Here is a 27,807-nt window from a genome sequence, read left to right on the forward strand (position 1 = left end):
TTCACAGCTACGGAATCAGACTAGACTCCAGCCCAAATCTCAATGTGATTCTCCCCCCTAGGAATCCAAATGATACCAGAGGTGTTAGGACCCCAAACAGCTAGTCCCCAAAGGTTAGGGGACACAGCTGGTGCCTTCCCCCTCTCCTCACTTTACATTTCCAGCCTTCCTCAAAGGTCTTCCAAAGGCAATGACCACTCTGAAAGTTGAGTTTACACTTCCCGAGCACCTACCACCTCAGAACTGCTTCACCAAAAGTCAGCAAGGGAGCAACGTGGTCCCAGCGCGGGATGTACTCTCCTCACCCTGTCCTTACACAGGACCCAGCCCATGTTCCCAAACCAGTGTTTCTTTTCTTTATGAAACTCATGTTGCCATCTCTGTGCTCTATGTCACTTGAGAGAGGGCCTTCTCTTACCTAACTAGATCTCTATCATAACGTGGCCTAGGATGAGCTGAACTGAAACAAGAGCAGATTCAGACATCTTACAATCATTGACTTTGCTTTCTTGGCCAATGACTCAGATTGGCTGTCATTGCCAGAAACATAGCACTCTCCTAACAATAACACAACCAAACAAGGAATAACATGCAAAGAAGAAAGGTTCACTTTAAGGATTTCTTGTTTGAACCAAGAATAGAAACTGAAAGGAATCGAGTTGCTCAGGAAAAAGGAAATGAGATGGTGATTCTATTTTTCTTGTAAGAAAAACTTTCTAAAGGTATTAAAAAAAAAAATCACACACTACCTTGAGTTTAGTTGTGAATGTGGTAGCCAAAAAAGGAAAATACAAGCACTAACCAAAATGAGGTAAATATCATTGGAATCAACATGACACAGAAACCCAATGGTGAGACTGAAAGCTCCCCCCAAATGCGCATGTGCCCTTTCTCCCTCTGCCTCCAGCTCTCTGCCTGTTGCTTTCCCCACCCTCCCTCTCTGTCTCTCTCTCACACAAACACACACACACTCACTCACGCTTTAAAGTTTTTCCTTTGTATAACTCATCTATAAAAGAAATGTGGTTATATTTTATCTCTGAGCAAACTCAAAATGCAAGCAGACAGCAGACAAACACACTGAGCTGTAAAGCCTTCCCAAGTCTCCTTCATGGACCCAGACCAAACAATATGCCATCTCCTTCACTGGGTACTAAGAGGAGAAAGCTAGGACTTCCCTTGGTGCTTAACACTTGGCACTTCCACTGCTGTGGGCCCAGGTTTGATCCCTAGTGGGGAACTAAGATTCCACAAGCTACATGGCACAGCCAAAAAAAACACAACAACAAAAAGAAAAAAGAGAGAGAGAGAGAGAGCCCTCCCTCAAATATTCTCATGAAACAACCAGGTCCACATGAAATGACCAGGCCGCAGTGGACCACAGCGCTCTCTGATAGACTAAGAAATGCTGAGTGTGTTTCCTTAGCAGCCCCATACACAGACATCTTCCATGCCACTTCAGAGGGTTCACAGACATCATCGTTACACATCCCGCCCCTAGTCCATCATCAGCTCCCAGAATGAGCAGCCCTTGTTCACCACATCAGTAGAAGTGATTCAAGTGCCAGCTACCCCCTTACCCTTCAAACTTACCTGCTGTGTCTAATTTTTTCTGCTTGCACCAATTCTCTATGGATTGTGATGAGCATACAGACCAAGTCAAGTATATTGTGGATGGAGTTTAGAACAACCTGTTAAGAGTCCTGAATCCAGTAAGAATACTGATGGATACCAAAGAAATAGCTCGTGTTCTGTTCAAGGTGAGAGTGATAAGGGCTCTGGTCCTGAGCCTCTTCACAGAGAGGAAGGTTTTAATCACCAGGCCTCTGAGCCCTTTGCAACAAAGACTGGGCAGTAGTACATCCTAAGTAGCCCCATCATTCTGTCAAGATGCTTCAACAGCATCTGGGAATTAAAACTCAGCAGGTCATTTCTGTGCCTGCATAATGTACTGTTGTCATATGGACATAAATTAACAAAACTGGCCTGACAACTTGAGAATCACATTTCCCTCCAATTTTTAACCCCAAAGTTTGTTTTTTAGTGTTACTACTTTTGCTTTCTTGCTTTATATCATATTCCAAACTCTGCTCCAAAACATACAGATAAATAAAAAATATATCATGCTTTGTGTGCGTGTATTCAAGCTAAGTCACCTCAGTTGTGTCAACTATGATCCTATGGATGGTAGCCTTCTAGGCTCCTCTGTCCAGGGCTTCTCCAGGCAAGAATACTAGAATGGGTTGCCATGCCTTCCTCCAGGGGATCCAGGGATTGAACCCACATCTCTTAATGTCTCCTGTATTGGCAGGTGGGTTCTTTACCACTAGCACCACCTGGGATTTTATAAATCATTATAGTTCCACTTACCTGCCTCCTGAGACATATGTACATGGGTCAAGAAGCAACAGCTAGAACTGGACATGGAACAACAGAGTAGTTCCAAATCGGGAAAGTAGTACGTCAAGGCTGTATATTGTCACACTGCTTATTTAACTTATATGCAGAGTACATAATGAGAAATGCCAGGCTGGATGAAGCACAAGCTGGAATCAAGATTGCCAGGAGAAATATCAATAACCTCAGGTATACATATGATACCACTCTTACGGCAGAAAGTGAAGAAGAACTAAAAAGCCTCTTGATGAAAGTGAAAGAGGAGAGTGAAAAAGTTGGCTTAAAGCTCAACATTCAGAAAACTAAGATCATGGCATCTAGTCCCATCACTTCATGGCAAATAGATGGGGAAACAGTGGAAACAGCAGCAGATTTATTTTCTTGGGCTCCAAAATCACTGCAGATGGGGACTGCAGCCATGAAATTAAAAGATGCTTGCTCCTTGGAAGAAAACCTATGACCAACTTAGACAGCATATTAAAAATCAGAGACATTACTTTGCCAACAAAGGTCTGTCTAGTCAAGGCTATGGTTTTTCCAGTAGTCATGTATGGATGTGAGAGCTGGACTATAAAGAAAGCTGAGCGCCAAAGAATTGATGCTTTTGAACTGTGGTGTTAGAGAAGACTCTTGAGAGCCCCTTGGACTGCAAGGAGATCCATCCAGTCCATCCTAAAGGAAATCAGTCCTGAATATTCATTGGAAGGACTGATGCTAAAGCTGAAACTCCAATACTTTGGCCACCTGATGCAAAGAACTGACTCATTTGAGAAGACCCTGATAGTGGGAAAAATTGAAGGTTGGAGAAGAGGAGGCAGAGGATGAGTGGTTGGATGGCATCACCGACTCAATGGACATGAGTTTGAGTAAACTTAGGGAGTTGGTGATGGACAGGGAGGCCTGGCGTGCTGCGGTCCATGGGGTCTCAAAGAGTTGGACACGACTGAGCGACTGAACTGATAGTTCCACTGACTATAACTAACCCAAAAGGCAGTCAGTATAGAGTCCGGACAGATCCTGCATCTAGACAATGGCATAATCTATACACTGCTAAGTCACTTCAGTCGTGTCCGACCCTGTGCGACCTGGTAGATGGCAGCCCACCAGGCTCCCCCGTCCCTGGGATTCTCCAGGCAAGAACACTGGAGTGGGTTGCCATTTCCTTCTCCAATGCAGGAAAGTGAAAAGTGAAAGTGAAGTTGCTCAGTCATGTCCAACCCTCAGCGATCCCATGGACTGCAGCCTTCCAGGCTCCTCCATCCATGGGATTTTCCAGGCAAGAGTACTGGAGTGGGGTGCCATTGCCTTCTCCGTAATCTATACACAGGCACATATAAAATCTAAAGGTCTCTGGAATTCACATTTAAGAGGACAGCTAATCTTTACAGAACTGATGTGAAACAATGTGTTATCTCCTCAAGTCTTATAGGTACTAATATTCTCCCCAGTTTACAGCTCAGTAAATTGAGATTTGGAGATATTAGGTAAGCTGCTCAAGGGTCCATGGTAGAAGCAGAATTCAAACTCAGGTTGGCTGACTTCAAAGCCCATGTATTTAACCCTTTTCCTACCACAAATGAAGTGAACTAGGACAGCAGGAATCCACTTGAATACAGAGTGAAACCCATCTGTGAAATTATAATAAATGACTACTGCCAGCTTCTCTACTGTACCTAATTGTTGCAGGTATGTGTGTGCATGCACACATGCATATGTGTATACAACACACACACACATTTTCTTAGGGTTTATATTTTTTACACTCTAAAAAAGGGTCAAAGTAAAGGAATCATCTCAGGAAATGGAAGGCTGACCTTCCTTATCTATCAATTACCTATCTATCACTTACCTTATCTAGCCCTTACCTATCACTCTTACTTCTTCAGCATGGCCACAAGGATACTGATGGTCACAGAGTCTCCTACAACATGGCAATCTGACCACTAAAAACACACCTGTGACCATAATTGCACATTTTGCATAAATTCATGGAAAACCAGCAGCAAGAAGATACATACACAAGCACACGTATATCCTAACATTATATATTGCTGTCCTTCAGTCGCTAAGTCGTTTCCAACTCTTTGCAACCCTGCGGTCTATAGCCACAGGCTCCTCCATGGGGTTTTCCAGGCAAGAATACTGGAGTCGGTTGCCATTTCCCTCTCCAGGCAATCTTCCTGGACCAGGGATAGAACCAGTGTCTCCTGCACTGGCAGGGAGATTCTTCACCACTGAGCCAACCAGGCAAGCTCCCTAATATTATATATACATATATGAATTCTAACTTCATTGTCAGTGCTGCAGACAGCATATAACAGTCAGGGGATTACAAACTTCTCAACCAATTCCATAGTTTTGGTCTCTAATAAGCCTTCTAACCTGAGACTTTCTCTGGTTCAGGACACTGATTTCGGCCACATACCAACAATGACTAAAATATAGAGAAGAAACCCTGAGCCGTATGGAAGTAATGTAATTAAATTCAAAGCCTGTGACTAAAAACAGAAACACACCTCTGGGTATCCTTTCCTTTATTCATTCAAAAAGTATTTATTTAACATGGATTCTCAATCAATATGCTACAGTGATCTTGGCCTGGGGCTGTTCTAGGGCTAGAGATGTATGGAAGAAGAAGAACAGCAAGGTCCCTGCCTTCACGGATTTCTATTTAGAATGGCCCAATAGTGACCAGAGGGATTCCCTGGTGGCTCCGCCAGTAAAGAATCCACCTGCAATGCAGGAGATCCCAGTTTGATTCCTGAGTTGGGTAGATCCCCTGGAGAAGGGATAGGCTACCCACTTCAGTATTCATGGGCTTCCCTGGTGGCTCAGATGGTAAAGAATCCACCTGCAATGCAGGAGACCTGGGTTCGATCCCTAGGTTGGGAAGATCCCCTGGAGAAGGGCATGGCAACCCACTCCAGTATTCTTGCCTGGAGAATCCCCATGGACAAAGGAGCCTGGAGGGCTACAGTCCATGGTGTCCCAAAGAGCCAGACACAACTGAGCAAATAAGCAAACACACAATAGTGACCAGAACCCAAGACATTCAACAAATGAATTGAACTGTAGAGTACCTAACAGAAGCCAACTCAACTCACTGTCCCCAAGTTAATTTAGTAAGTCATGAGTGCTTATTATGCACTCCAAACCCAAACACTATAGGTAAATAACATTAAGGACAGATCCCAGCCATGAGCAAGTCAACATCTTCCTGAGATGACAACACATAGAGGTGTGAGCTAAGTGGAGAAATTGCCAAAGCCAGGCATCATAATCCATCCAGATGTCTGGCATAGCCAACAACTAGGAGAAATATGGCATTCATTTCCACAAAGCAGTTCAAGAGGGAAAGTTAAAAATTGCTCCAATATATTTCAACACTAGGCATGCCTCCCCCAAATAAAAAGACAAAACCAAAAAACCCATGTCCATTTACCCCAAAAATGTTGATGATTTCCTTAGTCTGGCGAAAGTAAAGCTCTCTTAAGATTTATAGAAAAAAACAAAACTAATTAGCAATGATTAATTTAAGAGAGTATGTTTCTAATCTGAGGAATCTTAGCCCAGTTTTTCGTTCCCCTCACCTCCTTTTCTTCTTTGCCTTTAAAAATAGAGGTAAAGATAGGAAGAACTCGTTTTTCTGGGCATTGGGTCAGGATCACACAACATGCGGGAGCCAGGGGAGCTGGCTGGGGGCCGGTCAGGGCCTGGTTCCTTCTGCTCAGTCTTTGGCTGTAACCACTAGACCACACGTCTGCACTGTCTTCCTGACGACCAAAGTGAAAGATTTTTAAAACCATATTAAAAAATGGCTTCGCTTTTCAGATTTTATTTGTTCTTATGTTTTCTTCCAGGATTGTGGGCCAGGATTTTGCAGAACACATTTAAAAAGAATGCGGTCACAATGGTATCACGAGACTTCCTAACTTGACCACACTGCAGTCCGATTCAGCAAACCCAAAGATAATCTCTCAAAAATGCTTATCTTGTTCCACACCTCACCACAACCTAATTCACAGTCCTCCTAATGTTCAAATTGCTGTCTTCTGCCATATATTTTTAACATTACCACCCTTGACTTTTATCACTAAAGAGATATGACCACTTTCTGGCTTTTAGGGTATAAGAGAAGGCTGCAGAAATGGACCTACAAGCCATTGAATCATTCTTCCAATGAACAAAGTCATTTGAAAAAGATCTCTCTTTTATCGACTGCCTTTTCTGCAGAAGAAAAAAAAAATTAAAACTACTTCAGCCATAATCTCCACTCTCATGAATCACTGCCATGATATCTGAGAGAAGACCAACAGTAATTGATGCTGCTGCTAGAGGCAGAGGTCACACTATGGAATGTCTATTAAGACCACGCTACGGCCTCAGTGCCTTTAAACCAGCAACTACAATATAGATAATAAACACAGTAAATTGCCCAAGGAAGAATATATGATGTGAACAGATACGGTGGAAGACAAAATGACCAAAAGAAATAAATGTATTATAAGAAAATCTACAAACATGAGATGAACTATATATCAGAGAATCTTCAGAAGACAACAGAAATATAAGTAAAAGTTATAAATTATCTCAAGGGAGAGAGGATAATGACAACAGTCCTCAAATCCACACCAAGATGGGAAAAGAGAGAGGATGATGTTCTCATTTCAACAATATGGACGTCTGCTGATGGTAATATTCCTTTAAAAAGCCCAGCCTCTAAAGTTCCAGATTAAATGAAACTAAGGACGTGTGATGACATGATCTTAGTTTTCTGAATGTTGAGCTTAAAGCCAACTTTTTCACTCTCCTCTTTCATTTTCATCAAGAGGCTTTTTAGTTCTTCTTCACTTTCTGCCATAAGGGTGGTATCATCTGCATATCTGAGGTTATTGATATGTCTCCTGGCAATCTTGATTCCAGCTTGTGCTTCTTCCAGCCTGGTGTTTCTCATGATGTACTCTGCATATAAGTTAAATAAGCAGTGTGACAATATACAGCCTTGACGTGCTCCTTTTCCTATTTGGAACCAGTCTGTTGTTTCATGTCCAGTTCTAACTGCTGCTTCCTGACCTGCATACAGTTTCTCAAGAGGCATCATGGCATCCAGTCCCATCACTTCATGGCAAATAGATGGGGAAACAGTGGAAACAGTGGCTGATTTTATTTTTCTGGGCTCCAAAATCACTGCAGATGGTGGGTGACTGCAGCCATGAAATTAAAAGATGCTTACTCCTTGGAAGGAAAGTTATGACCAACCTAGACAGTATATTAAAAAGCAGAGACATTACTTTGTCAACAAAGGTCCATCTAGTCAAGGCTATGGTTTTTCCAGTGGTCATGTATGGTTGTGAGAGTTGGACTATAAAGAAAGCTGAGCACTGAAAAATTGATGCTTTTGAACTGTGGTGTTGGAGAACACTACTGAGAGTCCCTTGGACTGCAAGGAGATCCAACCAGTCCATCCTAAAGGAGATCAGTCCTGGGTGTTCATTGGTAGGATTGATTTTAAAGCTGAAACTCCAATACTTTGGCCACCTGATGCAAAGAGCTGAGTCATGTGAAAAGACCCTGATGCTGGGAAAGATTAAGGGCAGGAGGAGAAGGGGACGACAGAGGGCGAGATGGTTGGATGGCATCACTGACTCAATGGACATGGGTTTGGGTGAACTCCGGGAGTTGGTGATGGACAGGGAGGCCTGGCATGCTGCAGTTCATAGGATCACAAAGAGTTGGACACGACTGAGCAACTGAACTGAACTGAACTCAAGGAGATGTGATAAGGTAGAATACTGGATTAGAAAACAAAACTTTTTTGTGTGTGGGATAACTGGCAAAATCTGAGTTCTGTAAAATAGTTAATAATATTGCATCAGTGTGAATTTCCTGGTTTGGTAATCATACTGTGGTTATACAAGATGTAACATTCAGGATACTGGGTAAAAGGTACTCTGGAATTCTTTGCACTATTTCTGTGACATTTTTATAATTCTGAAACAATTTCAAACTGAAAAGTTAAGAAAAAAAGCTAATACATCCACACACATACACATACAAAAGTATCAGTTCGGTTCAGTCTCTCAGTCGTGTCCGACCCTTTGCAACCCCATGAACTGCAGCACGCCAGGCCTCCCTGTCCATCACCAACTGACAGAGTCCACCCAAACCCATGTCCATTGAGTCAGTGATGCCATCCAACCATCTCGCCCTCTGTCGTCCCCTTCTCCTCCTGCCCTCAATCTTTCCCAGCATCAGGGTCTTTTCAAATGAAGCCTCTGATAAATTCTTGACTTGCAAAAACATCATCTTGTAGATGGCGGAAACAAAATAGGGAACTCTTAATTTGACCTTAATTCTAACTCAAATGAACAACTAACTGGTGACAGAAACCTTCAGATTTACAGTCTCACCTATGACAACCTCTGCAGAGGAGGCCAGGCAGTAGTTAACCTAGAACAGAAAATGGAGGATTTTCCAGAAAATATGAAATTATGTGTGTTGTTGTTGCTATTGGTCAGTCGCTAAGTTGTATCTAACTCTTTGTGACCCCATGGACTGCAGCACGCCAGGCTTCCCTGTCCTTCTGTATCTCCCTGAGTTTGGTCAAACTCATGCCCATTGAGTTGGTGATGCTATCCAACCACCTCATCTTCTGTCACCCCCTTCTCTCCTTGCCCTTGATCTTTCCCAGCATCAGGGTCTTTTCCAATGAGTCAGCTCTTCGCATCAGGTGGCCAAAGTATTGGAGCTTCAGCTTCAGCATCAGTCCTTCCAATGAATATTCACAATTGATTTCTTTCAGGACCGACTAGTTTGATATCCTTGCTATCCAAGGGACTTTCAAGAGTCTTCTCCAGCACCACAGTTTGAAAGCATCAATTCTTCCATGCTCAGCCTTCTTTATGGTTCAGCTCTCACATCCATACATGACTACTGGAAAAACCACAGCTTTGACTATCCAGACCTTTGTCAGCAAAGTGATGTCTCTTCTTTTTAATATGCTGTCTAGGTTTGTCATAGCTTTCCTTCTAAGGAGCAAGTGTCTTTTAATTTCATGGCTGCAGTTACCAACTGAAGTGATTCTGGAGCCCAAGAAAATAAAATCTGTCACTGCTTCCACTTTTCTGCCTTCTATTTGCCATGAAGTGATGGGACCGGATGCCATGATCTTCGTTTTTTTAATGCTGAGTTTATAGCATGAATCATGAGCTAGACACTGCTCTATGTATTTCACATACATTATTATATAAAAATAAGAGAAATATGTATGGCTGAGAAACATGAGAAGAGACTTTCAATTTCATTAGTAACTTGAGAAATGCAAATGGAACAATTTTCTACCATCAGACTGACACACACATGCATATACACACCTCTGTAGGTACTCATACTATGCAGTACTTGCAACAGTGTGGAAAAAGTGGGTATCCTCACAAGTCACTAGATGAAGTAAAAGCTAATACTTTTCTGTGGAGAGAGCAACATGCCAAAATTCATTACAATATTAAATGTGGATGTACCATTCAACTGGCGATTCCATTTGGTATGCATCCTAGAAAAAATGCTCAACTAGGTAGACGGTAAAGTACTGAACGAGGATTTCATGACATCATTGTTTATAATCAAAAGTTGAAAACAAACCAAATGTCAAAGACTGTCTACTAATCCACAGTAAGTCTATACTAACTGAAAAATCCTACAAAACAGAAGAGTTTATTTCTAGATTTACAAGTACAGGAATAAATACCCAGAGAAAATTCCAGAGAGACACACACCATATGTTTAACTCCAGAAAGGGGTTTCTCCCTTCCAATATATCTAGGGATAGAAGGTTCTACAACCCAAGTAACTAATGCCAATGACAAAGGAAGAGTGAGAAACGACTGAAAGAATAAATGTGACTCACAGGGACAGTCTCTATTATTACTTTTACTTAACAACAAAATTAGCACATGCTGACTCTGAAAAATTCAAACCATTAAGAAATCCTTCTCACAACCAATCCCATACCCCTGCCCAAGGTTAAGCTAAAATAATAAAGACAAAAATAAGGGCAGGAGCATAAAGGGGGACATGTTAGAACAGGGGCTCAAGTCTAGAAATGCAGTGATGTTAAGATGGAAGTTGACAGTGATCTTTCGCAGAAAATGCTAAAGACAATCTAACGGGCCTTTATGTTCTACGTAGACCCCAAAAGTGAACAAAGAAGTGAGAATGTTTAAACAGTGGGTCTGCACAAGTCTATAAAGGTAGGTGAGAAATCACCAGGAAACTACATAAATTTAGAACAAGTCACACCAAACCAACACTATCGTTTTTCCTCGGTTCATTCATCTGATTATTTGACAAGTGGATACTGAACTCTTACTCTGTGTCAGACACTATGTATAAAAGATTAAAAAAAAACAACCTTTTGAAAAAGTGAAAATGGTCATGTCCTCTGGAAGATGGCAATCTGAGCGAGAGGACTGATATTAATCAAACAATCACATTAACTGATGTACAACTAAAAGCTGAGACAGGGGCTTGGAAGTCAGAAAGAAAGTCTCTCAAAACATCTTTGCAAGAAATGGACTAATGGGGGGAAAAAAGAGAGCATACAAGGGTCCATGAACTTCACCAGCAAGGGGAAAAAGTAAACCTTTATTTTCTTAGCCTCTAACTGAAATTTAGCATTTTCTTGAAATATGACTGTGGGCAAGCACCACATTAGTAGTATCTGTGACTTTGTCACCAATAGAAATCACAAATATTTCCATATATTATTACTGTCATTGCAGGTAACTTGAAATATTATTTATAGGAGTTATCTTGTACCTTATTATTTACAGTGGTAATAAAGAAGCATATATTTTATCACAAATGGTTTTAATATTTTCATAACTATTTTTCTATATTTTTCCTTTGTAAGTCATATATTTTATATGTTTAAAAACAGTACAAACACATGAAAAGATGCTCAACATCACTCATTATCAGAGAAATGCAAATCAAAACCACTATGAGGTACCATTTCACACCAGTCAGAATGGCTGCGATCCAAAAGTCTACAAGCAATAAATGCTGGAGAGGGTGTGGAGAAAAGGGAACCCTCTTACACTGTTGGTGGGAATGCAAACTAGTACAGCCTCTATGGAGAACAGTGTGGAGATTCCTTAAAAAACTGGAAATAGAACTGCCTTATGACCCAGCAATCCCACTGCTGGGCATACACACTGAGGAAACCAGAAGGGAAAGAGACACGTGTACCCCAATGTTCATTGCAGCACTGTTTATAATAGCCAGGACATGGAAGCAACCTAGATGTCCATCAGCAGATGAATGGATAAGAGAGCAGTGGTACATATACACAATGGAGTATTACTCAGCCATTAAAAAGAATACATTTGAATCAGTTCTAATGAGGTGGATGAAACTGGAGCCTATTATACAGAGTGAAGTAAGCCAGAAAGAAAAACACCAATACAGTATACTAACGCATATATATGGAATTTAGAAAGATGGTAGCAATAACCCTGTGTACGAGACAGCAAAAGAGACACTGATGTATAGAACAGTCTTATGGACTCTGAAAGAGAGGGAGAGGGTGGGAAGATTTGGGAGAATGGCATTGAAACATGTAAAATATCATGTATGAAACGAGTTGCCAGTCCAGGTTCGATGCACGATACTGGATGCTTGGGGCTGGTGCACTGGGACGACCCAGAGGGATGGAATGGGGAGGGAGGAGGGAGGAGGGTTCAGGATGGGGAACACATGTATACCTGTGGCGGATTCATTTGGATATTTGGCAAAACTAATACAATTATGTAAAGTTTAAAAATAAAATAAAATTTAAAAATAAATAAATAAATAAATAAAAATAAAAACAGTACTCTAAGAAAGATGTGGTAATATATACAATGGAATATTACTCAGTGATAAAAAAGAATGAAATTGGGTTATTTGTAGAGATGTGAATGGACCTAGAGTCTGTCATACAGACTGAAGCAAATTAGAAAGAGAAAAATCATATATTAACACATATACATGGGATTTTAAAAAATGGTATGGACAAACCTATTTGCAGAAAAGGAATAGAGACACAGATGTAGACAATGTGAATGTGTGGGCATGGAGGTGGGGTGGGGGTGGGATGAATCAGGAGATTGGGATTGACATGTGTGCACTACCATGTATAAAACAGCTAGCTAGTGGAAATCTGCTGTACATTACAGGGAGCTCAGCTCGGTGCTCTGCAGTGATCTAGATAGGTAGGACTGGGGGGAAGATGGGAAGAAGGAGGCCTAAGAGGGAGGTGGTGGTGGTTTAGTCGCTAAGTCATGTCCAACTCTTGCGACCCCATGGACTGAAGCCTGCCAGGCTCCTCTGTCCATGGGATTCTCCAGGTAAGAATACTGGACTGGAATGGGTGAATTTAACTCAGATGACCATTATATCTACTACTGTGGGCAAGAATCCCTTAGAAGAAATGGAGCAGCCATCATAGTCAACAAAGAGTCTGAAATGCAGTACTTGGATGCAATCTCAAAAATGACACACTGATCTCTTCGTTTCCAAGGCAAACTATTCAATATTGCGGTAATCCAAGTGTATACCCCAACCAGTAAGGCTGAAGAAGCTGAAGTTCAATGGTTCTATGAAGACCTACAAGACCTTTTAGAACTAACACCAAAAAAAGATGTTCTTTTCATTATAGGGGACTGGAATGCAAAAGTAGGAAGTCAAGAAACACCTGGACTAACAAGCAAATTTGGCCTTGGGAGTACAGAATGAAGCAGGGTAAAGGCTAATAGGGGTTTGCCAAAAGAATGCACTGGTCATAGCAAATACACTCTTCCAACAACACAAGAGAAGACTCTACACATGGACATCACCAGATGGTCAACACCGAAATCAGATTGATTATATTCTTTGCAGCCAAAGACGGAGATGCTCTATACAGCAAAAACAAGACCAGGAGCTGAGTGTGGCTCAGATCATGAACTCCTTATTGCCAAATTCAGACTTAAATTGAAGAAAGTAGGGAAAATGACTAGACCATTCAGGTATGACCTAAATCATCATGATCATACAGTGGAAGTAAGAAATAGATTTAAGGGATTAAAACTGAAAGACAGAGTGCCTGATGAACTATGGACGAAGGTTCATGATACTGTCCAGGAGATGCGGAGCAAGACCATCCCCAAGAAAAAGAAATGCAAAAAAGCAAAATGGCTGTCTGAGGAGGCATTACAAATAGCTGTGAAAAGAAGAGAAGTGAAAAGCAAAGGAGAAAAGGAAAGATATACCCATCTGAATGCAAAGTTACAAAGAATAGCAAGGAGAAATAAGAAAGCCAAAGAAATAGAGGAAAACAACAGAATGGGAAAGACTAGAGATCTCTTCAAGAAAATTAGAGATACCAAGGGAACATCTCATGCAAAGATGGGCTCAATAAAGGACAGAAATGGTATGGACCTAACAGAAGCAGAAGACATTAAGAAGATGTGGAAAGAATACACAGAAGAACTGTACAAAAAATATCTTCATGACCCAGATAATCACGATGGTATGATCACTCACCTAGAGCCAGACATTCTGGAATGCGAAGTCAAGTGAGCCTTAGGAAGCCTCACTATGAAGAAAGCTAGTGGAGGTGATGGAATTCCAGTTGAGCTATTTCAAATCCTAAATGATGATGCTGTGAAAGTGCTGCACTCAATATGCCAGCAAATTTGGAAAACTCAGCAGTGGCCACAGGACTGGAAAAGGTCAGTTTTCATTCCAATACCAAAGAAAGGCAATGCCAAAGAATGTTCAAACCACCGCACAATTGCATTCATCTCACACGCTAGTAATGCTCAAAATTCTCCAAGCCAGGCTTCACAGTATGGGAACCGTGAACTTCCAGATGTTCAAGCTGGTTTTAGAAAAGGCAGAGGAACCAGAGATCAAATTGCCAACATCTGTTGGATTATTGAAAAAGTGAGAGAGTTCCAGAAAAACATCTATTTCTGCTTTATCGACTATGCCACAGCCTTTGATAGTGTGGGTCACCACAAACTGTGGACAATTCTTAGAGATGGGAATACCAGTCTACCTGACCTGCTTCTTGAGAAATCTGTATGCAGGTCAGGAAGCAACAGTTGGAACTGGACATGGAACAACAAAGTGGTTCTAAATCGGGAAAGGAGTACGTCAAGGCTGTATATTGTCACCCTGCTTATTTAACTAACATGCAGAGTACATCATGAGAAACACTGGGCTGGAGGAAGCACAAGCTGGAATCAAGATTTCCAGGAGAAATATCAATAACCTCAGGTATACAGATGACACCACCCTTATGGAAGAAAGCGAAGAAGAACTAAAGAATCTCTTGATGAAAATGAAAGAGGAGAGTGAAAAAGCTGGCTTAAAACTCAACATTCAGAAAACTAAGATCATGGCATCTAGTCCCATCACTTCATGGCAAATAGATGGGGAAACAGTGGAAACAGTGACAGACTTTATTTTCTTGGACTCCAAAATAACTGCAGATGGGGACTGCAGCCATGAAATTAAAAGACGCTTGCTCCTTGGAAGAAAACCTATGACCAACTTAGATAGCATATTAAAAAGCAGAGAAATTACTTTGCCAACAAAGGTCCATCTAGTCAAGGCTATGGTTTTTTCAGTGGTCATGTATGGATGTGAGAGTTGGACTGTGAAGAAGGCTGAGCGCCAAAGAATTGATGCTTTTGAACTGTGGTGTTGGAGAAGACTCTTGAGAGTCCCTTGGACTGCAAGGAGATGCAACCAGTCCATTCTGAAGGAAATAAGTCCTGAATATTCATTGGAAGGACTGATGCTGAAGCTGAAACTCCAACACTTTGGCCACCTGATGCAAAGAACTGACTCATTTGAGAAGACCCTGATGCTGGGTCAGATTGAAGGTGGGAGGAGAGGGGGACGACAGAGGATGAGATGGCTGGATGGCATCACCAACTCAATGGACATGGGTTTGGGTGGACTCTGGGAGTTGGTGATGGACAGGGAGGCCTGGCGTGCTGCAGTCTATGGGGTCACAAAGAGTTGGACAGGACTGAGGAACTGAAGTGAACAACAGACAGCTATAGTGATACACTTTGTTGTATAACATAAAACAACTATACCCCAATTAAAAAAAAAATAAAAATATTACTCTGAGAAAGGATTTAAAGGCTTTACCTGATTGCCAAATGTCTTCCTGGCACAAAAAAGATTAACTGGTCCCTCAGCTAAATTCTGTTGAAAGTAAGTAGATATGTATCTAAATGAAGGATACAATCAAGGAGCAACTCCTACAGCTCAACTCCAGAAAAATAAATGACCCAATCAAAAAATGGGCCAAAGAACTAAATAGACATTTCTCCAAAGAAGACATACAGATGGCTAACAAACACATGAAAAGATGCTCAACATCACTCATGATCAGAGAAATGCAAATCAAAACCACTATGAGGTACCACTTCACACCAGTCAGAATGGCTGCGATCCAAAAGTCTACAAGCAATAAATGCTGGAGAGGGTGTGGAGAAAAGGGAACCCTCTTACACTGTTGGTGGGAATGCAAACTAGTACAGCCTCTATGGAGAACAGTGTGGAGATTCCTTAAAAAACTGGAAATAGAACTGCCTTATGACCCAGCAATCCCACTGCTGGGCATACACACTGAGGAAACCAGAAGGGAAAGAGACACGTGTACCCCAGTGTTCATCGCAGCACTGCTTATAATAGCCAGGACATGGAAGCAACCTAGATGTCCGTCAGCAGACAAATGGATAAGAAAGCTGTGGTATATATACACAATGGAGTATTACTCAGCCATTAAAAAGAATACATTTGAATCAGTTCTAATGAGGTGGATGAAACTGGAGCCTATTATACAGAGTGAAGTAAGCCAGAAAGAAAAACACCAATACAGTATACTAACGCATATATATGGAATTTAGAAAGATGGTAACAATAACCCTGTGTACGAGACAGCAAAAAAGACACTGATGTATAGAACAGTCTTATGGACTCTGTGAGAGAGGGAGAGGGTGGGAAGATTTGGGGGAATGGCATTGAAACATGTAAAATATCATGTATGAAACGAGTTGCCAGTCCAGGTTCGATGCACAATACTGGATGCTTGGGGCTGGTGCACTGGGACGACCCAGAGGGATGGAATGGGGAGGGAGGAGGGAGGAGGGTTCAGGATGGGGAACACATGTATACCTGTGGCGGATTCATTTGGATATTTGGCAAAACTAATACAATTATGTAAAGTTTAAAAATAAAATTAAATTTAAAAAAATAAATAAATAAAAAAAATAAAAATCTACCCACACAGTCTCAAGTAACGGAAGCAGTATGGTTTGTGAAGAAAAGGGGGTTTATCCTCAACTCCTCCCCTTAGTTTTGACTCCAGTTTTTCAACAAGTATTTACGGAGTACTTATGCTGGGTCAGCTGCTGTGCTAGGCAATGGCGAAACTGCAGCAAACAAGTGAAATTTCTATTAATATGGGCCTTCCTCATATTGGTATCCTCATTCCTCATCAAGATAATTGGTGGACAACGTACACATGTTTGCTAAACACTGAAAGAAGAATCTTTAAGACCTGAGTAAGCACCACCAGTCTGTTATTAAATTGTAAGGTTCAAACCAAAAATCTTCTGGCTATCAAAATTTCCATTTCTTAGAACAGTTTCATCAGCTCTTCATCATAAAACAATTTAACTGATCTCTTCTTTTCTCCCAACTCACAGCTCAGGCGCCTCAATCAAATATCCTATGATTTTCATAAGAAATTGTTCTTCTAAAGGACATCTAACCAAAAAGAACAAGGAAAGACATGACGAGTACTACAATTCTTTTAAGACTTGGGCATGCTGATGATAGAATATACACTATTATAAATTCTACCTATATAAAAACACTGATATGATTCAAAGATGAAGCTTACAACCAGCTTCTTAACTCAGTAAGACAAAAAGAAACAAAAACAAGTAACATGGAGGTTTAATCCAGTTTCCCAGCAGCTTGGGGCCAAGTGGGGGGCTGAGGTGGGGAAATGGAAAGTAGATTAGGAACCTCACTTTCAGACGATTTATCAGTTCACACTATGTGACATTACAAAGAGAGCCTTCACAAAATGGACAGAAGTATTCTTCCACACCACCCTTCTACTCATAAAGAAGTGAGACCTGCATCATTACACAGGAGCTCAGCAATTCCACTCCTCACCTTCTTAACCATCCATACTCCTTTGATCACTTATTTTATTAAGAAAAGAAAAGGTAAGTTTCAGCAGTAGAATAATGAGCTGAGCTGAGCATACAGCTGGGATTACAAACTGCCAGGCCTGGGCCACATCATAGCAAATAAGGCTAAACATTACTGCATGCTCCTCCAACTCATAGCCTGAGAGTTCAGACTGACTGCTAAATGAAATCACATTTTCCATACTAGTGAAAACAGTTCCTGCCCTGCACTTTGGTAAGCCTGGCCAGGGTGACTAAATAAACTCTGTGTTCAAATGAGCTGAGTAATTTAGAAAAGGAGCTAGAAAGAGAATCCAAGTGTCTGGGTATCTGTCCCTCCTCTCCAAAAAGATAATGGTATGAATTAACATTTAATGAGCACTTCACCACATAGAGGCCTTATCTAAGCACTTCACATAAATGTTGATCCTTATAAAATAATCTTATAGGACGATACTATTAATAGCTCCACCTTGTAGGTAAAGAAACATGCTCAGAGAGACCAGGTCATTTCCTAGTGTTAGAGAGCTATTTGTGGTGAATAGGGATTTAAAGCCTGGCTGCCCAAGCCCACATTTTTAACCACCATGACATTCTGCCTCTGATTATGAGATCTCATCTGAATGGTCATCAATCTCACTTTTGCCTTTAAAACACAGCTCACTCTTTCAGATACTGGGTGCAGAACATAAGATTCAAAGCAATTGCTGCTTCCAATGAGTTCCTGAAGAATTCAGGGGCTGGAACTTGGGCTTAGCAGAGATAGGCAAGAGGACAGACCGTTCAGTCTCAAAGTCCACAAGGACTAAAATAGAACATTTCTTTAACATGGAGGTCAGCAGGAGGAAGCCATGCTGACTTGTCCACTTACTAGACAAGTGGTTTTTCCTTAGTCCCTGATACTTTTTCCTTCTTCCGCAGCAGCAGCCCCAACAGAGGAGCTCCATTTAGAAGGGAGGGTAGACGCCATTCAACTATGCGCTTGTGCTTAGTTGCTTAGTCACAGTCATGTCCAACTCTTTGTGACCCTTTGGACTGTAGCCCACCAGGCTCCTCTGTCCATGAAATTTTTTCTGGCAAGAATACTGGAGTGGGTTGCCATTTCCTCTTCCAGGGTATCTTCCCAACCCAGGGATTGAACTTGAGTCTCCTGTGTCTCCTGCACTGCAAGTGGATTCTTAATCCACTGAGCCATCAGGGAAGCCCCCATTCAATTTGGCTTCCTAATAATTCATCAGTTTATGAGTTGTAGTACTTAATAAAACATCACAGAGCTGAAAGCTAGGAGACCTGGATTATCCACCCAAGATCAACCACTGACTGGCCCTTTTGAGCAGCGTTCCCACTTAAATAAATAAGCATGTGACACTGGCCTAGGTGTGGGCTTCTTTCTGTTCCACAAGTAGGAGCTTGAGCCATATGAAATCACCAATATCTGGCCATTTTGACTTTCACAAGTGGCAATTTCATGATTTCAAACTAATATGTGTATTTACACACAATCTTTGATGCTCTGCCACCTGTTTCTTCTCCTCCTAACTCCACATAATTCTGGCATCTGCCAACTATTGAACTTTCTGGCTCAAAAGAGATTCAAGTACTGACTCCAAGTGGAGAAACATTTAATTTTACTAAAGAATCCTTGGGTGTGAAGGAAGACTGCTGCTGCTGCTAAGTCGCTTCAGTCGTATCTGACTCTGTGCGACCCCATAGACGGCAGCCCACTAGGCTCCTCTGTCCCTGGGATTCTCCAGGCAAGAACACTGGAGTGGGTTGCCATTGCCTTCTCCAATGCATGAAAGTGAAAAGTGAAAGTGAAGTCGCTCAGTCGTGTCCGACTCTTAGCGACCCCATGGACTGGAGCCTACCAGGCTCCTCCGTCCATGGGATTTTCCAGGCAAGAGTACTAGAGTGGGGTACCATTGCCTTCTCCGGAAGAAAGACTAATACCTCTAAAATAAGGAGGTAAGAGAAGCACTTCCAGAGATACCACTAATCACAACTACGGGAATATACAGGAACACAGTTCAGAGAGATCCAAGTTCTTAGACTCTGGGTTACCCTATTAATTCCATTTATGTGCTGAGTCATCTTTCCATTGGGCAGAAGGTTAGGTGTATGTGTTGGTAATGACTGTACTGATTCTAATCTGCTTGCTTAAATGTACTGAACATACTTACAAGCAATATACAAAGAGAACAGGAGAGAGAACTTTAGTTATAAGGAACCGAGAAAAAAGGAAATTTGCTGTCTCTAAAATTTCTCCCGGTTGCAATATTTATGCAACTTGCACTAAAGTTCTGTGTCCCATTTAATATACAAAGTCTATTCTCAAGCTGAGACAGTGGCCATAGACTATTAAAATCAAAGCTTATGTGGCTGGAATGGTGACTCTATAGATTGTCAGCCCACATTTAACAGAAAGTGAAGAAAATCCAGCAAAATCATTTCAAAATTTTATCTGACTAGCTAGTTACTGAGTTCTTAAAAAATATCTAAGGGTCTTTTCTTTTCTTACCCTACTGCACTGGCGAGGACTCCAGTGCCATGCTGAGTAAGACTGGTAATGAGAGTGGACATCTTTGCCTTGATCCCACTCTTAGGAAGAAAGCATCCAGTCTTTCACTTGAAGTATGACGCTTATGGTAAACTTGTGGTTTTCATTCCCAGCCAAGTATCAAAGAACAAGCTCTCTGAATAGAAAAGTTAATAGATATCAGAATTGGATAAACTGTCATTTTTGCCTATTTCATGTATGTCTCCCACCCTTCTTCATAACAGTGCTTTGATTGACCCCAAGGGAAGCCAGCCATCCCTCACCATTACAGTTCTCATGCAGCGGGAAGGTGAGCTGCACTGTCAATTCACCTGTCCCGTGCGCTGGTCCAAGTATTCAGCCCACTAAAATTCAAACATGGGACCTCCTGGGAATTATTAAGCAAAGCTCTCCTTCTACCAGACTTACAGAGCAGGGATTCCAGTCCATGACTGAAATCTGGCCTTCTACTTGTTTTTATAAATAAACTTATTGACATATAGCCACACGCATTTATTTATTTACATATTGTCTATGGCTGCTTTTGAGCTCCAATAACAAAACCGAGTAGCTACAATTGTGACACCTACAGCCTCCAAAGCCTGAGATATGTATTAATACCATCTAGCTCATTACAGGGAGAAGGCAGTGGCGCCCCACTCCAGTACTCTTGCCTGGAGAAGCCCATGGATGGAGGAGCCTGGTGGGCTGCAGTCCATGGGGTCGCTGGGAGTAGGGCACGACTGAGCGACTAAACTTTCACGTTTCACTTTCATGCATTGGAGAAGGAAATGGCAACCCACTCCAGTGTTCTTGCCTGGAGAATCCCAGGGACGGGTGAGCCTGGTGGGCTGCCATCTCTGGGGTCGCACAGAGTCGGACACGACTGGAGCGACTTAGCAGCAGCAGCAGCTCATTACAGAAAAAGGTTCCTCTCTCCTGTTCTTGATAATAAGATGTAAGCCTGGAACAGCTAAAAAGCATATCACCACTACATAAAAAGAACCTCTTGGAAATGAAGCCAGTACAAAAGAAGAAACTGACTCCAAATATTATGGAAGTCCCTGGATTCAGACAGGCCAGAACTATTATACCCCAATATTTTTCAGTTACATAAGCCAATAAATTCAGATTTTTCTCTGAAAAGTTTAGTTTGGCTTTCCTTCATTTGAATTAGAATTCATTATATACATCAAAAACCATAATGCTCATTGCTGCTGCTGCTAAGTCGCTTCAGTCGCGTCCGACTCTGTGCAACCCCATAGACAGCAGCCCACAAGGCTCCCCCATCACTGGGATTCTCCAGGCAAGAACACTGGAGTGGGTTGCCATTTCCTTCTCCAATGCATGAAAGTGAAAAGTGAAAGGAAAGTCGCTCAGTCGTGTCCAACTCTCAGTGACCCCATGGACTGCAGCCCACCAGGCTCCTCCATCCATGGGATTTCCAGGCAAGAGTACTGGAGTGGGGTGCCATTGCCTTCTCTAATAATGCTCATTACTGAAACACAACTCTAATTTCTTTCTCCATTATATATCCATCAATAAGATAAAGACATTCAATGTTTCTTTAGACTAGCATGTTACTGGTTGTTAAAAGCTATAATTTATTTAACAATAAGCTAAAACATTGTTAAAAAAAAATAAAATTGACTCGGAGTTCATAATGGGTTTTTTCCCAACCAAAAAAGGTGTTACTGAATGATGAAAGAAATAAAAGATGGAAACCAAGATTACCAACTCCTTCAATTAAAAAAAAAACAAAACCAACACTGAGTAATCAATTATAGAACTGAGCTCTAAGTATAAAAACAAAAGATAGGTGCTGCCATTAACATCTCCCTGAAGTAAAGGAAATATTCGAAGATCAGCTAGAGAAAAAGGTTTCTGCTCCCTTACCAAAGCCAAAATTCCCAAGGGGACAGACCTAACTGTTAGGGAGATGGTGATTAAAGCAGAGCTGCTAATTGTCTACTGGGTATATAGCTCCTGTAATGCTCCCCTGAGGCTCTCAGCAATGGGAGACAAAATTAGGCCTAATATTCCTGCCAATTACACTGTCATCAAATGCTTGCCTTTATGTGTCTCTTCAGGAAACTTAAAAGCACACAGAGGTGTGGTTTTCAACGCAAGCTATATGTTACTGAGAGGAAATAAATTTATATTACATTTGGAAAACAATTATTTTGTGCTTAAGCTTGTTTTACTACGCACATTTTGGAGCAAGGAGATGTGTCTCTCAGAGGCACACTTTCCCTGCAGAGGTCAGATGTTAATCTACGGGGAAACTAAGGTGGTTTATAAGAAAACCAAGTATGTGCAGACAGAGAACAAACACCAAAGGGTGGGAGAGGGAGGCAGGAAGACTTAAAGTGCAGTGCGTGAAGCAATCTAAGAACTCCAGCTTATTGGAGGGAACACACACACACACATATCTACCCACCCCAAAGTGGGTTTTTCGTTCATACAAAGAATAGTATGCCCCAACAGGATTTTTCTTTCTGGGTATTTCCTGCCCTATGAGTTAAGAATCATTCAAGAAAGTCACAGAAATCAATGAAAAAATTAACTAAGGATTCTTAGAAGGAATTTGACATTTTATCTCTATTAAAAATGAAAACCAAAGACATTTAGGGGGGAAACAGGTTCCAATGCTAGCTCTGCACTGTGGTGGGAACTGTTCACCACCTCACAGTTTCTCTTCTTCCCCCTCGAAGTGCTAAGATCCCCTGGGCACTGGCTGCAGCCATGGCTGCCTATGCTCAGCCTACTTTTCTCATGCTCCTTTGTAGATGAATGTGGCCATATAATTAACTGGGGGGCCGTGGAAGTGGAGTATGCATCTTTCGGATCCCAGATGCTCTCATTTCCATTATCTGGCTGAAAAATGGAAGTGAATGCAACATGGAAAGCCATGGATTGAGGATGGCACTGATACTGATCAGGATTCATAGCCTTTCCCAATCAATAGAAATTGAGTAGAGGCCAGACAAGAAATTCACACAAGGTTTTATGGGCCCCAGGGCAGCTAGCAGGGGAAGGAGAACAAGTAACAGCTTCCCTTACTTGCTCCCTGAGGAGGTGGGAGATGGCTCCTTACATGCAGTGAGGGTAGAGGTGTGTTGAGGGACTGGGCTGGAGGGGTGGCTTAGGTGGTTCTCTCACCCCTTAGGTGGTAGTATGTGCAGGGGGCATGTGCAGTACCCTGCTTTTGCTCCCAAATCCCTGCTTTTGCTAGTTGTTCTTCAAAAGTGGCAGTCAGGTCTTCTGGTCTGTTTGTATCTTTTGTCCAGAATCTGCCCCAACTAAGTGAGCACTCAGTTATTTTTAGTCCCTTATAGTTTCTTTGTATTCTGTTGTTGGAGGACAGGTTTGTCCAGGTGCAAGCATTGCAGGAAAAGGTCCCAGGTCCCAGTCTGTCTCAGCAAAATGACCCTGTTAGGCAAAGACTGCTCACTTCTGAGCTCCATGAGAGAAATAAACTTCTATTTTATTTAAGCTTTTGTACTTTGAAGTCTCTTTGTTATAGCAACCTAGCCTGTGCCCTACTAATAATAGCCACTTACTATCTATACAACTTGGGGTAAGTTATTTAACCTCTTCTAAGCCTCAGTTTCCTCATCTGTGAAAGGGAATCATAACATTTAGTTTGTTAGGTACTAAGAGGTTAAGAGATGCCATGTGTCAAATCTGTGCCTTACAGACACACACACACAGAAGCTCAATTAATGGTAGGTGATAACAGCAGAGATGAAGACTACTTAGGAAAGGCTGCTTTGAAAAGCCTGTGACATCAAGCACCTACTGTGCTCCCAAAGCCCTGAAGGTAGAAATGTGTATCTGCTTTTGAGAGAGCTATCAAAAGTTATCAGTAACAAAGTATTTAGGGAAAATCAGGGATATCCTGTATTTCATTTAGTCCAGGAGAAGAACTAAGATATGTTTATTTAATTAACTAGGTTTAGCAAACTGCACCTAAATCTTTCAACAGTTCTTTAAATCTTGCTCTGTATTATTAAATGTGATACAAATACTAGTTATTTGTCTATACTTAGTTGACTATAATGAGTTCCATGTTTGGACACAAAACATCTCAGTAGAAAATGACATTAATCAATACAGATCACCTAACCAGAGCAGGCTGAGAAAGAGACACACAACTGAACTGGAATCATCTGTATTGCACACCCCGTGTGATGCACAGCTCTACAGTCAATGCACGCTATGCCTGCCTCGTGTCCCTTGCACACATTTCCCTTTTTCGACAGTGCCTTTGTATGTGATAATTATTGGCCCAGTTATTGGCCCTCTGACAGTGTGGATTCTTTTTATCTTTTACTGGTGGGACATGGTTAGACCGTACTCTTAACGACTCTTGTAACCTTGAGATTTGCTGAGTACTGGAGCTGAGATCGTTGGCCCCAAGTTAAGATGACTACTCTGACTCTAGGGACTTCCCCAAGGTTCTTCCGTGGGTTTTACATGTCACAAGATGCAGGAAAACCACAAGATTACATCACCTAGCAGAGACAAGCGCCTCTGAAACAGGAGGACAGATCACATTTTAGGCTTAACTCCTTTCGTGGACCCTGGTAATCTCATCAGTTATAGTGGGATGTGAACCAGGTATAGCGATGCGAAGCTGAACCAGAGGCTGATGACAAGATTCTGCATCATCTGCATACACTTTTATCATCATTTAATCTATTAAAATGGATCTGAAGTAATGCTCTGCACTGCACTTTGTGGCGGTATCGATGAGTATCTCTAAGTCAGACTGACGGTGCCTCCCTCTACGAGTCCTCTGGGCATTACAACTGCCTTGGTGAAGGGGGGTCTCTGGTCTGATGTGGCGTCATGCAGGACCCATACCTTAGACTGAGAGGCCAAAGCTTCAGAACTGCATCCACACAAAAGCAATATCAATATCCAGGAACATTAGTCCAGGAATAAAAAAGATAAAAATAAAAAGCCCCTCTGGTACACTGGTCTCGAGAGCCCAAGGTTTTATTTAGAGCAAAAGCAAAAACTGCTGCACTAAGGAAGCAAAACAACTCGAGACCTTTATTCTTGCTCTACTTCCCTGAATTGTTACTTACAGGTTCCCTGCCATCCATGGCTTCCATCCAGAGCCTTCGGTCCTCTTCAGACAATGCCTGCATGGTGATAACCCCGGGCCTACGGAGAAACAAGGACATGTAAACCCAGTGCCACAGATGAAGGTGTGTCTTAAAGAAACACCCACGGAACTGAGTGAAAGGCTACTAGGGTTAATGGCGTGCAGAGAGAGGCGACCCTCAGCTCTTCAGAGCCACCTTCCAGCCTCAGAAAGCAAAGCCATCACCCCAAATCCCTCTCAGTAAGCCCACTTCCCCCAGGAAGGTGGCAGGAAACACCACAAGGACTCTACATACAGCTAAGTACACAGAGGAGTCAAGTGATTCCCTTCAGCCTTGTTTATTCTTTGAGATCATATTCGTTCCTGTCCCCCAAAATGCTACCAAAGTGTTTGACTCCAAGTAGGGGTACAATAAACATGTACTAAAGTGAAGATAGGGCCTCCCTGGTGGCTTAGTGGTAATAAATCTACCTGCCAATGCAGGAGACTTGGGTTCGATCCCTGGGTCAGGAAGATTCCCTGGAGAATGGAATTCTTGCCTGGGAAAATCCATGGACAGAAGAGCCTGGCGGGCTACAGTCCATGGGTTTGCAAAAGAGTTGGACACGATTTAGCGACTAACCAACAACAAAAACTGAAGAGAATTATTGGACTCAATAAAAAGAGATGGAACATCCAAGTGGAGGGATCCTGGTCTAATATCTAATGGGCATTATACTTATGACTATATTAAATGTACACACTAGTTTTAAATGAATCTTTAGCACAGCAGGAACTAAATGCATTCTTTATGTGCATCAGCACTTTTCACTCTCTCCCTGAAATATTCTTGCTCTTTCAAACTGAGCAAAGACCCTCCAGAAAGCATGCACATGATATCGAATAATGTTTGTTCTGTACCCCAACAGATGTCACACAAGAGATGTGCACCACAAAAAGGAACTTGGGAGAAAGGATTACAGGCCCTCTAGGCTCATTAAGACAGGAATTCTTGACTTAGGGTCCAAGGATGGGCCCCAAAGAGTCTATGAACCACCCTCCCTCCTCCAAATGTTTGTGCCTTTTTTTGGACAAATAATTCAAACTGCCTATCAGATTATTAAAGGAGACTGCAATCCATAAAAAGTTAAGAATTAATGACTCAAATCCTCATCTTTAAAGTCTGTGAAAGCCTAAAAGGAAGGCAGAGATCCACTGAGCAAGAGTTAAGTCTGCAGCACTGCTCAGGATCACAGAAGGTACAGTGGACACACACACAAACTCCATGATGCCTTGCACAGCACAAGTCTGGGTCCACAAACACCTAAGCCTATTTATTCAATCCACTTATAGTCGCTGTTCTAGCTGTTCCTGGCTTATTTCCACAGTTTCAATGAACATGCTAGGTCTACTTATATTGAACATATTTTAAACATCACATTTGTTTTCATTCATCCTTCCTCAACATCTCCAAAGAAAAAAAGTTTTCAAAGCATAGAAGCATGGTGGCTGAGAGGTAAAGAATCTGCCTACAAATGCAGGAGACATGGGTTGGATCTCTAGTCCGGGAAGATCACCTACGATGTGCAGCAACTGAGTCCACGCACCACAACTACTGAGCCTGTGCTCTAGAACCAGTGAGCTGCCACTACCGAGCGCACATACAACAACTACTGAAGCCTGCGTGCCTAGAGACTATGCTCAGTAACAAGAGAAGCCACCACGATGAGAAGCCCACGCAGTGCAACTAGAGAGTAGCCCCCACTCTCTGCAAACAGAGAAAAGCCCACACAGCAATGAAGACCTACTACACACCAAAAAAAAAAAAAAAAAAAAAAACCATATCTAGGGGAGGCTGGGAATGAGGGGCACTGGGGAGGGAGTGTTAGTGTGGGAGGCGGTGAACGAGAGGGTGGGGGCAGGGAGAGGAAAAAAGACCAGGCGAGAGTAGCAGGAGAGGCGGGGTGTGTGCAGGTGGCTGGGGGTAAGCAGGTGGATGACAGGCAGGCGATGGGACAGAAGCTATTCCCAAGAGGGAAGTCACTCTTGGGTAGGTCACACTGGGTGCTAGTACCTAGACCCAGTGACTCAAAAGGCAGAGTGATTTACTGCACAGGCCAGGGAACTGCTTCTTCTTCTCCCACCATTGTCAGCCCATCTAGTGTGCCTGACCTGCTGCGTATCTGCAGACTGCTGGCAGCTGCGGCCCTGTGGCTGGGGGCTTGGTGGACTGATTCTACTCTTTCAGTTTAAAGCCACATACAAAGCTTTAATAGCTTTGAAATGAAAAGTCTACGAAGCTGCAGTCCGCTGTGGAACTCTCCAGTCCCTGAGCCTGAAACTCTTTTTTGAGTGTTGCTGTCAGTGTTGTTGTGCCTGGACATCAGGCATCCCCTTGGCATAGAGGTACCCAGCCCGGCCCTGCCGCACTGAACTTGCACTTCTGTGCTGTGCCTGAGAACTTGAATTTTAACCATCTTCTCGGGTGATCCTGAGGCACCTCTTCCCACCCAGACAGCCCATTTTTCCTT

At 42.2% G+C, this 27,807-nt stretch overlaps 1 protein-coding gene across 5 annotated transcripts in view; it reads right to left on the reverse strand.

The window, feature by feature from the left end:
- Positions 1 to 27,807, reverse strand: part of ARHGAP26 (Rho GTPase activating protein 26) — a 468,401-nt gene that overhangs the window by 262,310 nt on the left and 178,284 nt on the right. For all 5 annotated transcript variants that reach the window (XM_045166568.1, XM_045166569.1, XM_045166571.1 and 2 more), the window contains exon 11: positions 25,278 to 25,356. In XM_045166568.1, the coding sequence (XP_045022503.1) occupies positions 25,278 to 25,356 (79 nt within the window). The remainder of the gene's footprint in view (positions 1 to 25,277; positions 25,357 to 27,807) is intronic.

The sequence above is a fragment of the Bubalus bubalis genome, chromosome 9 (genome assembly GCF_019923935.1).
Source record: "Bubalus bubalis isolate 160015118507 breed Murrah chromosome 9, NDDB_SH_1, whole genome shotgun sequence".
Lineage (NCBI taxonomy): Eukaryota > Metazoa > Chordata > Mammalia > Artiodactyla > Bovidae > Bubalus > Bubalus bubalis.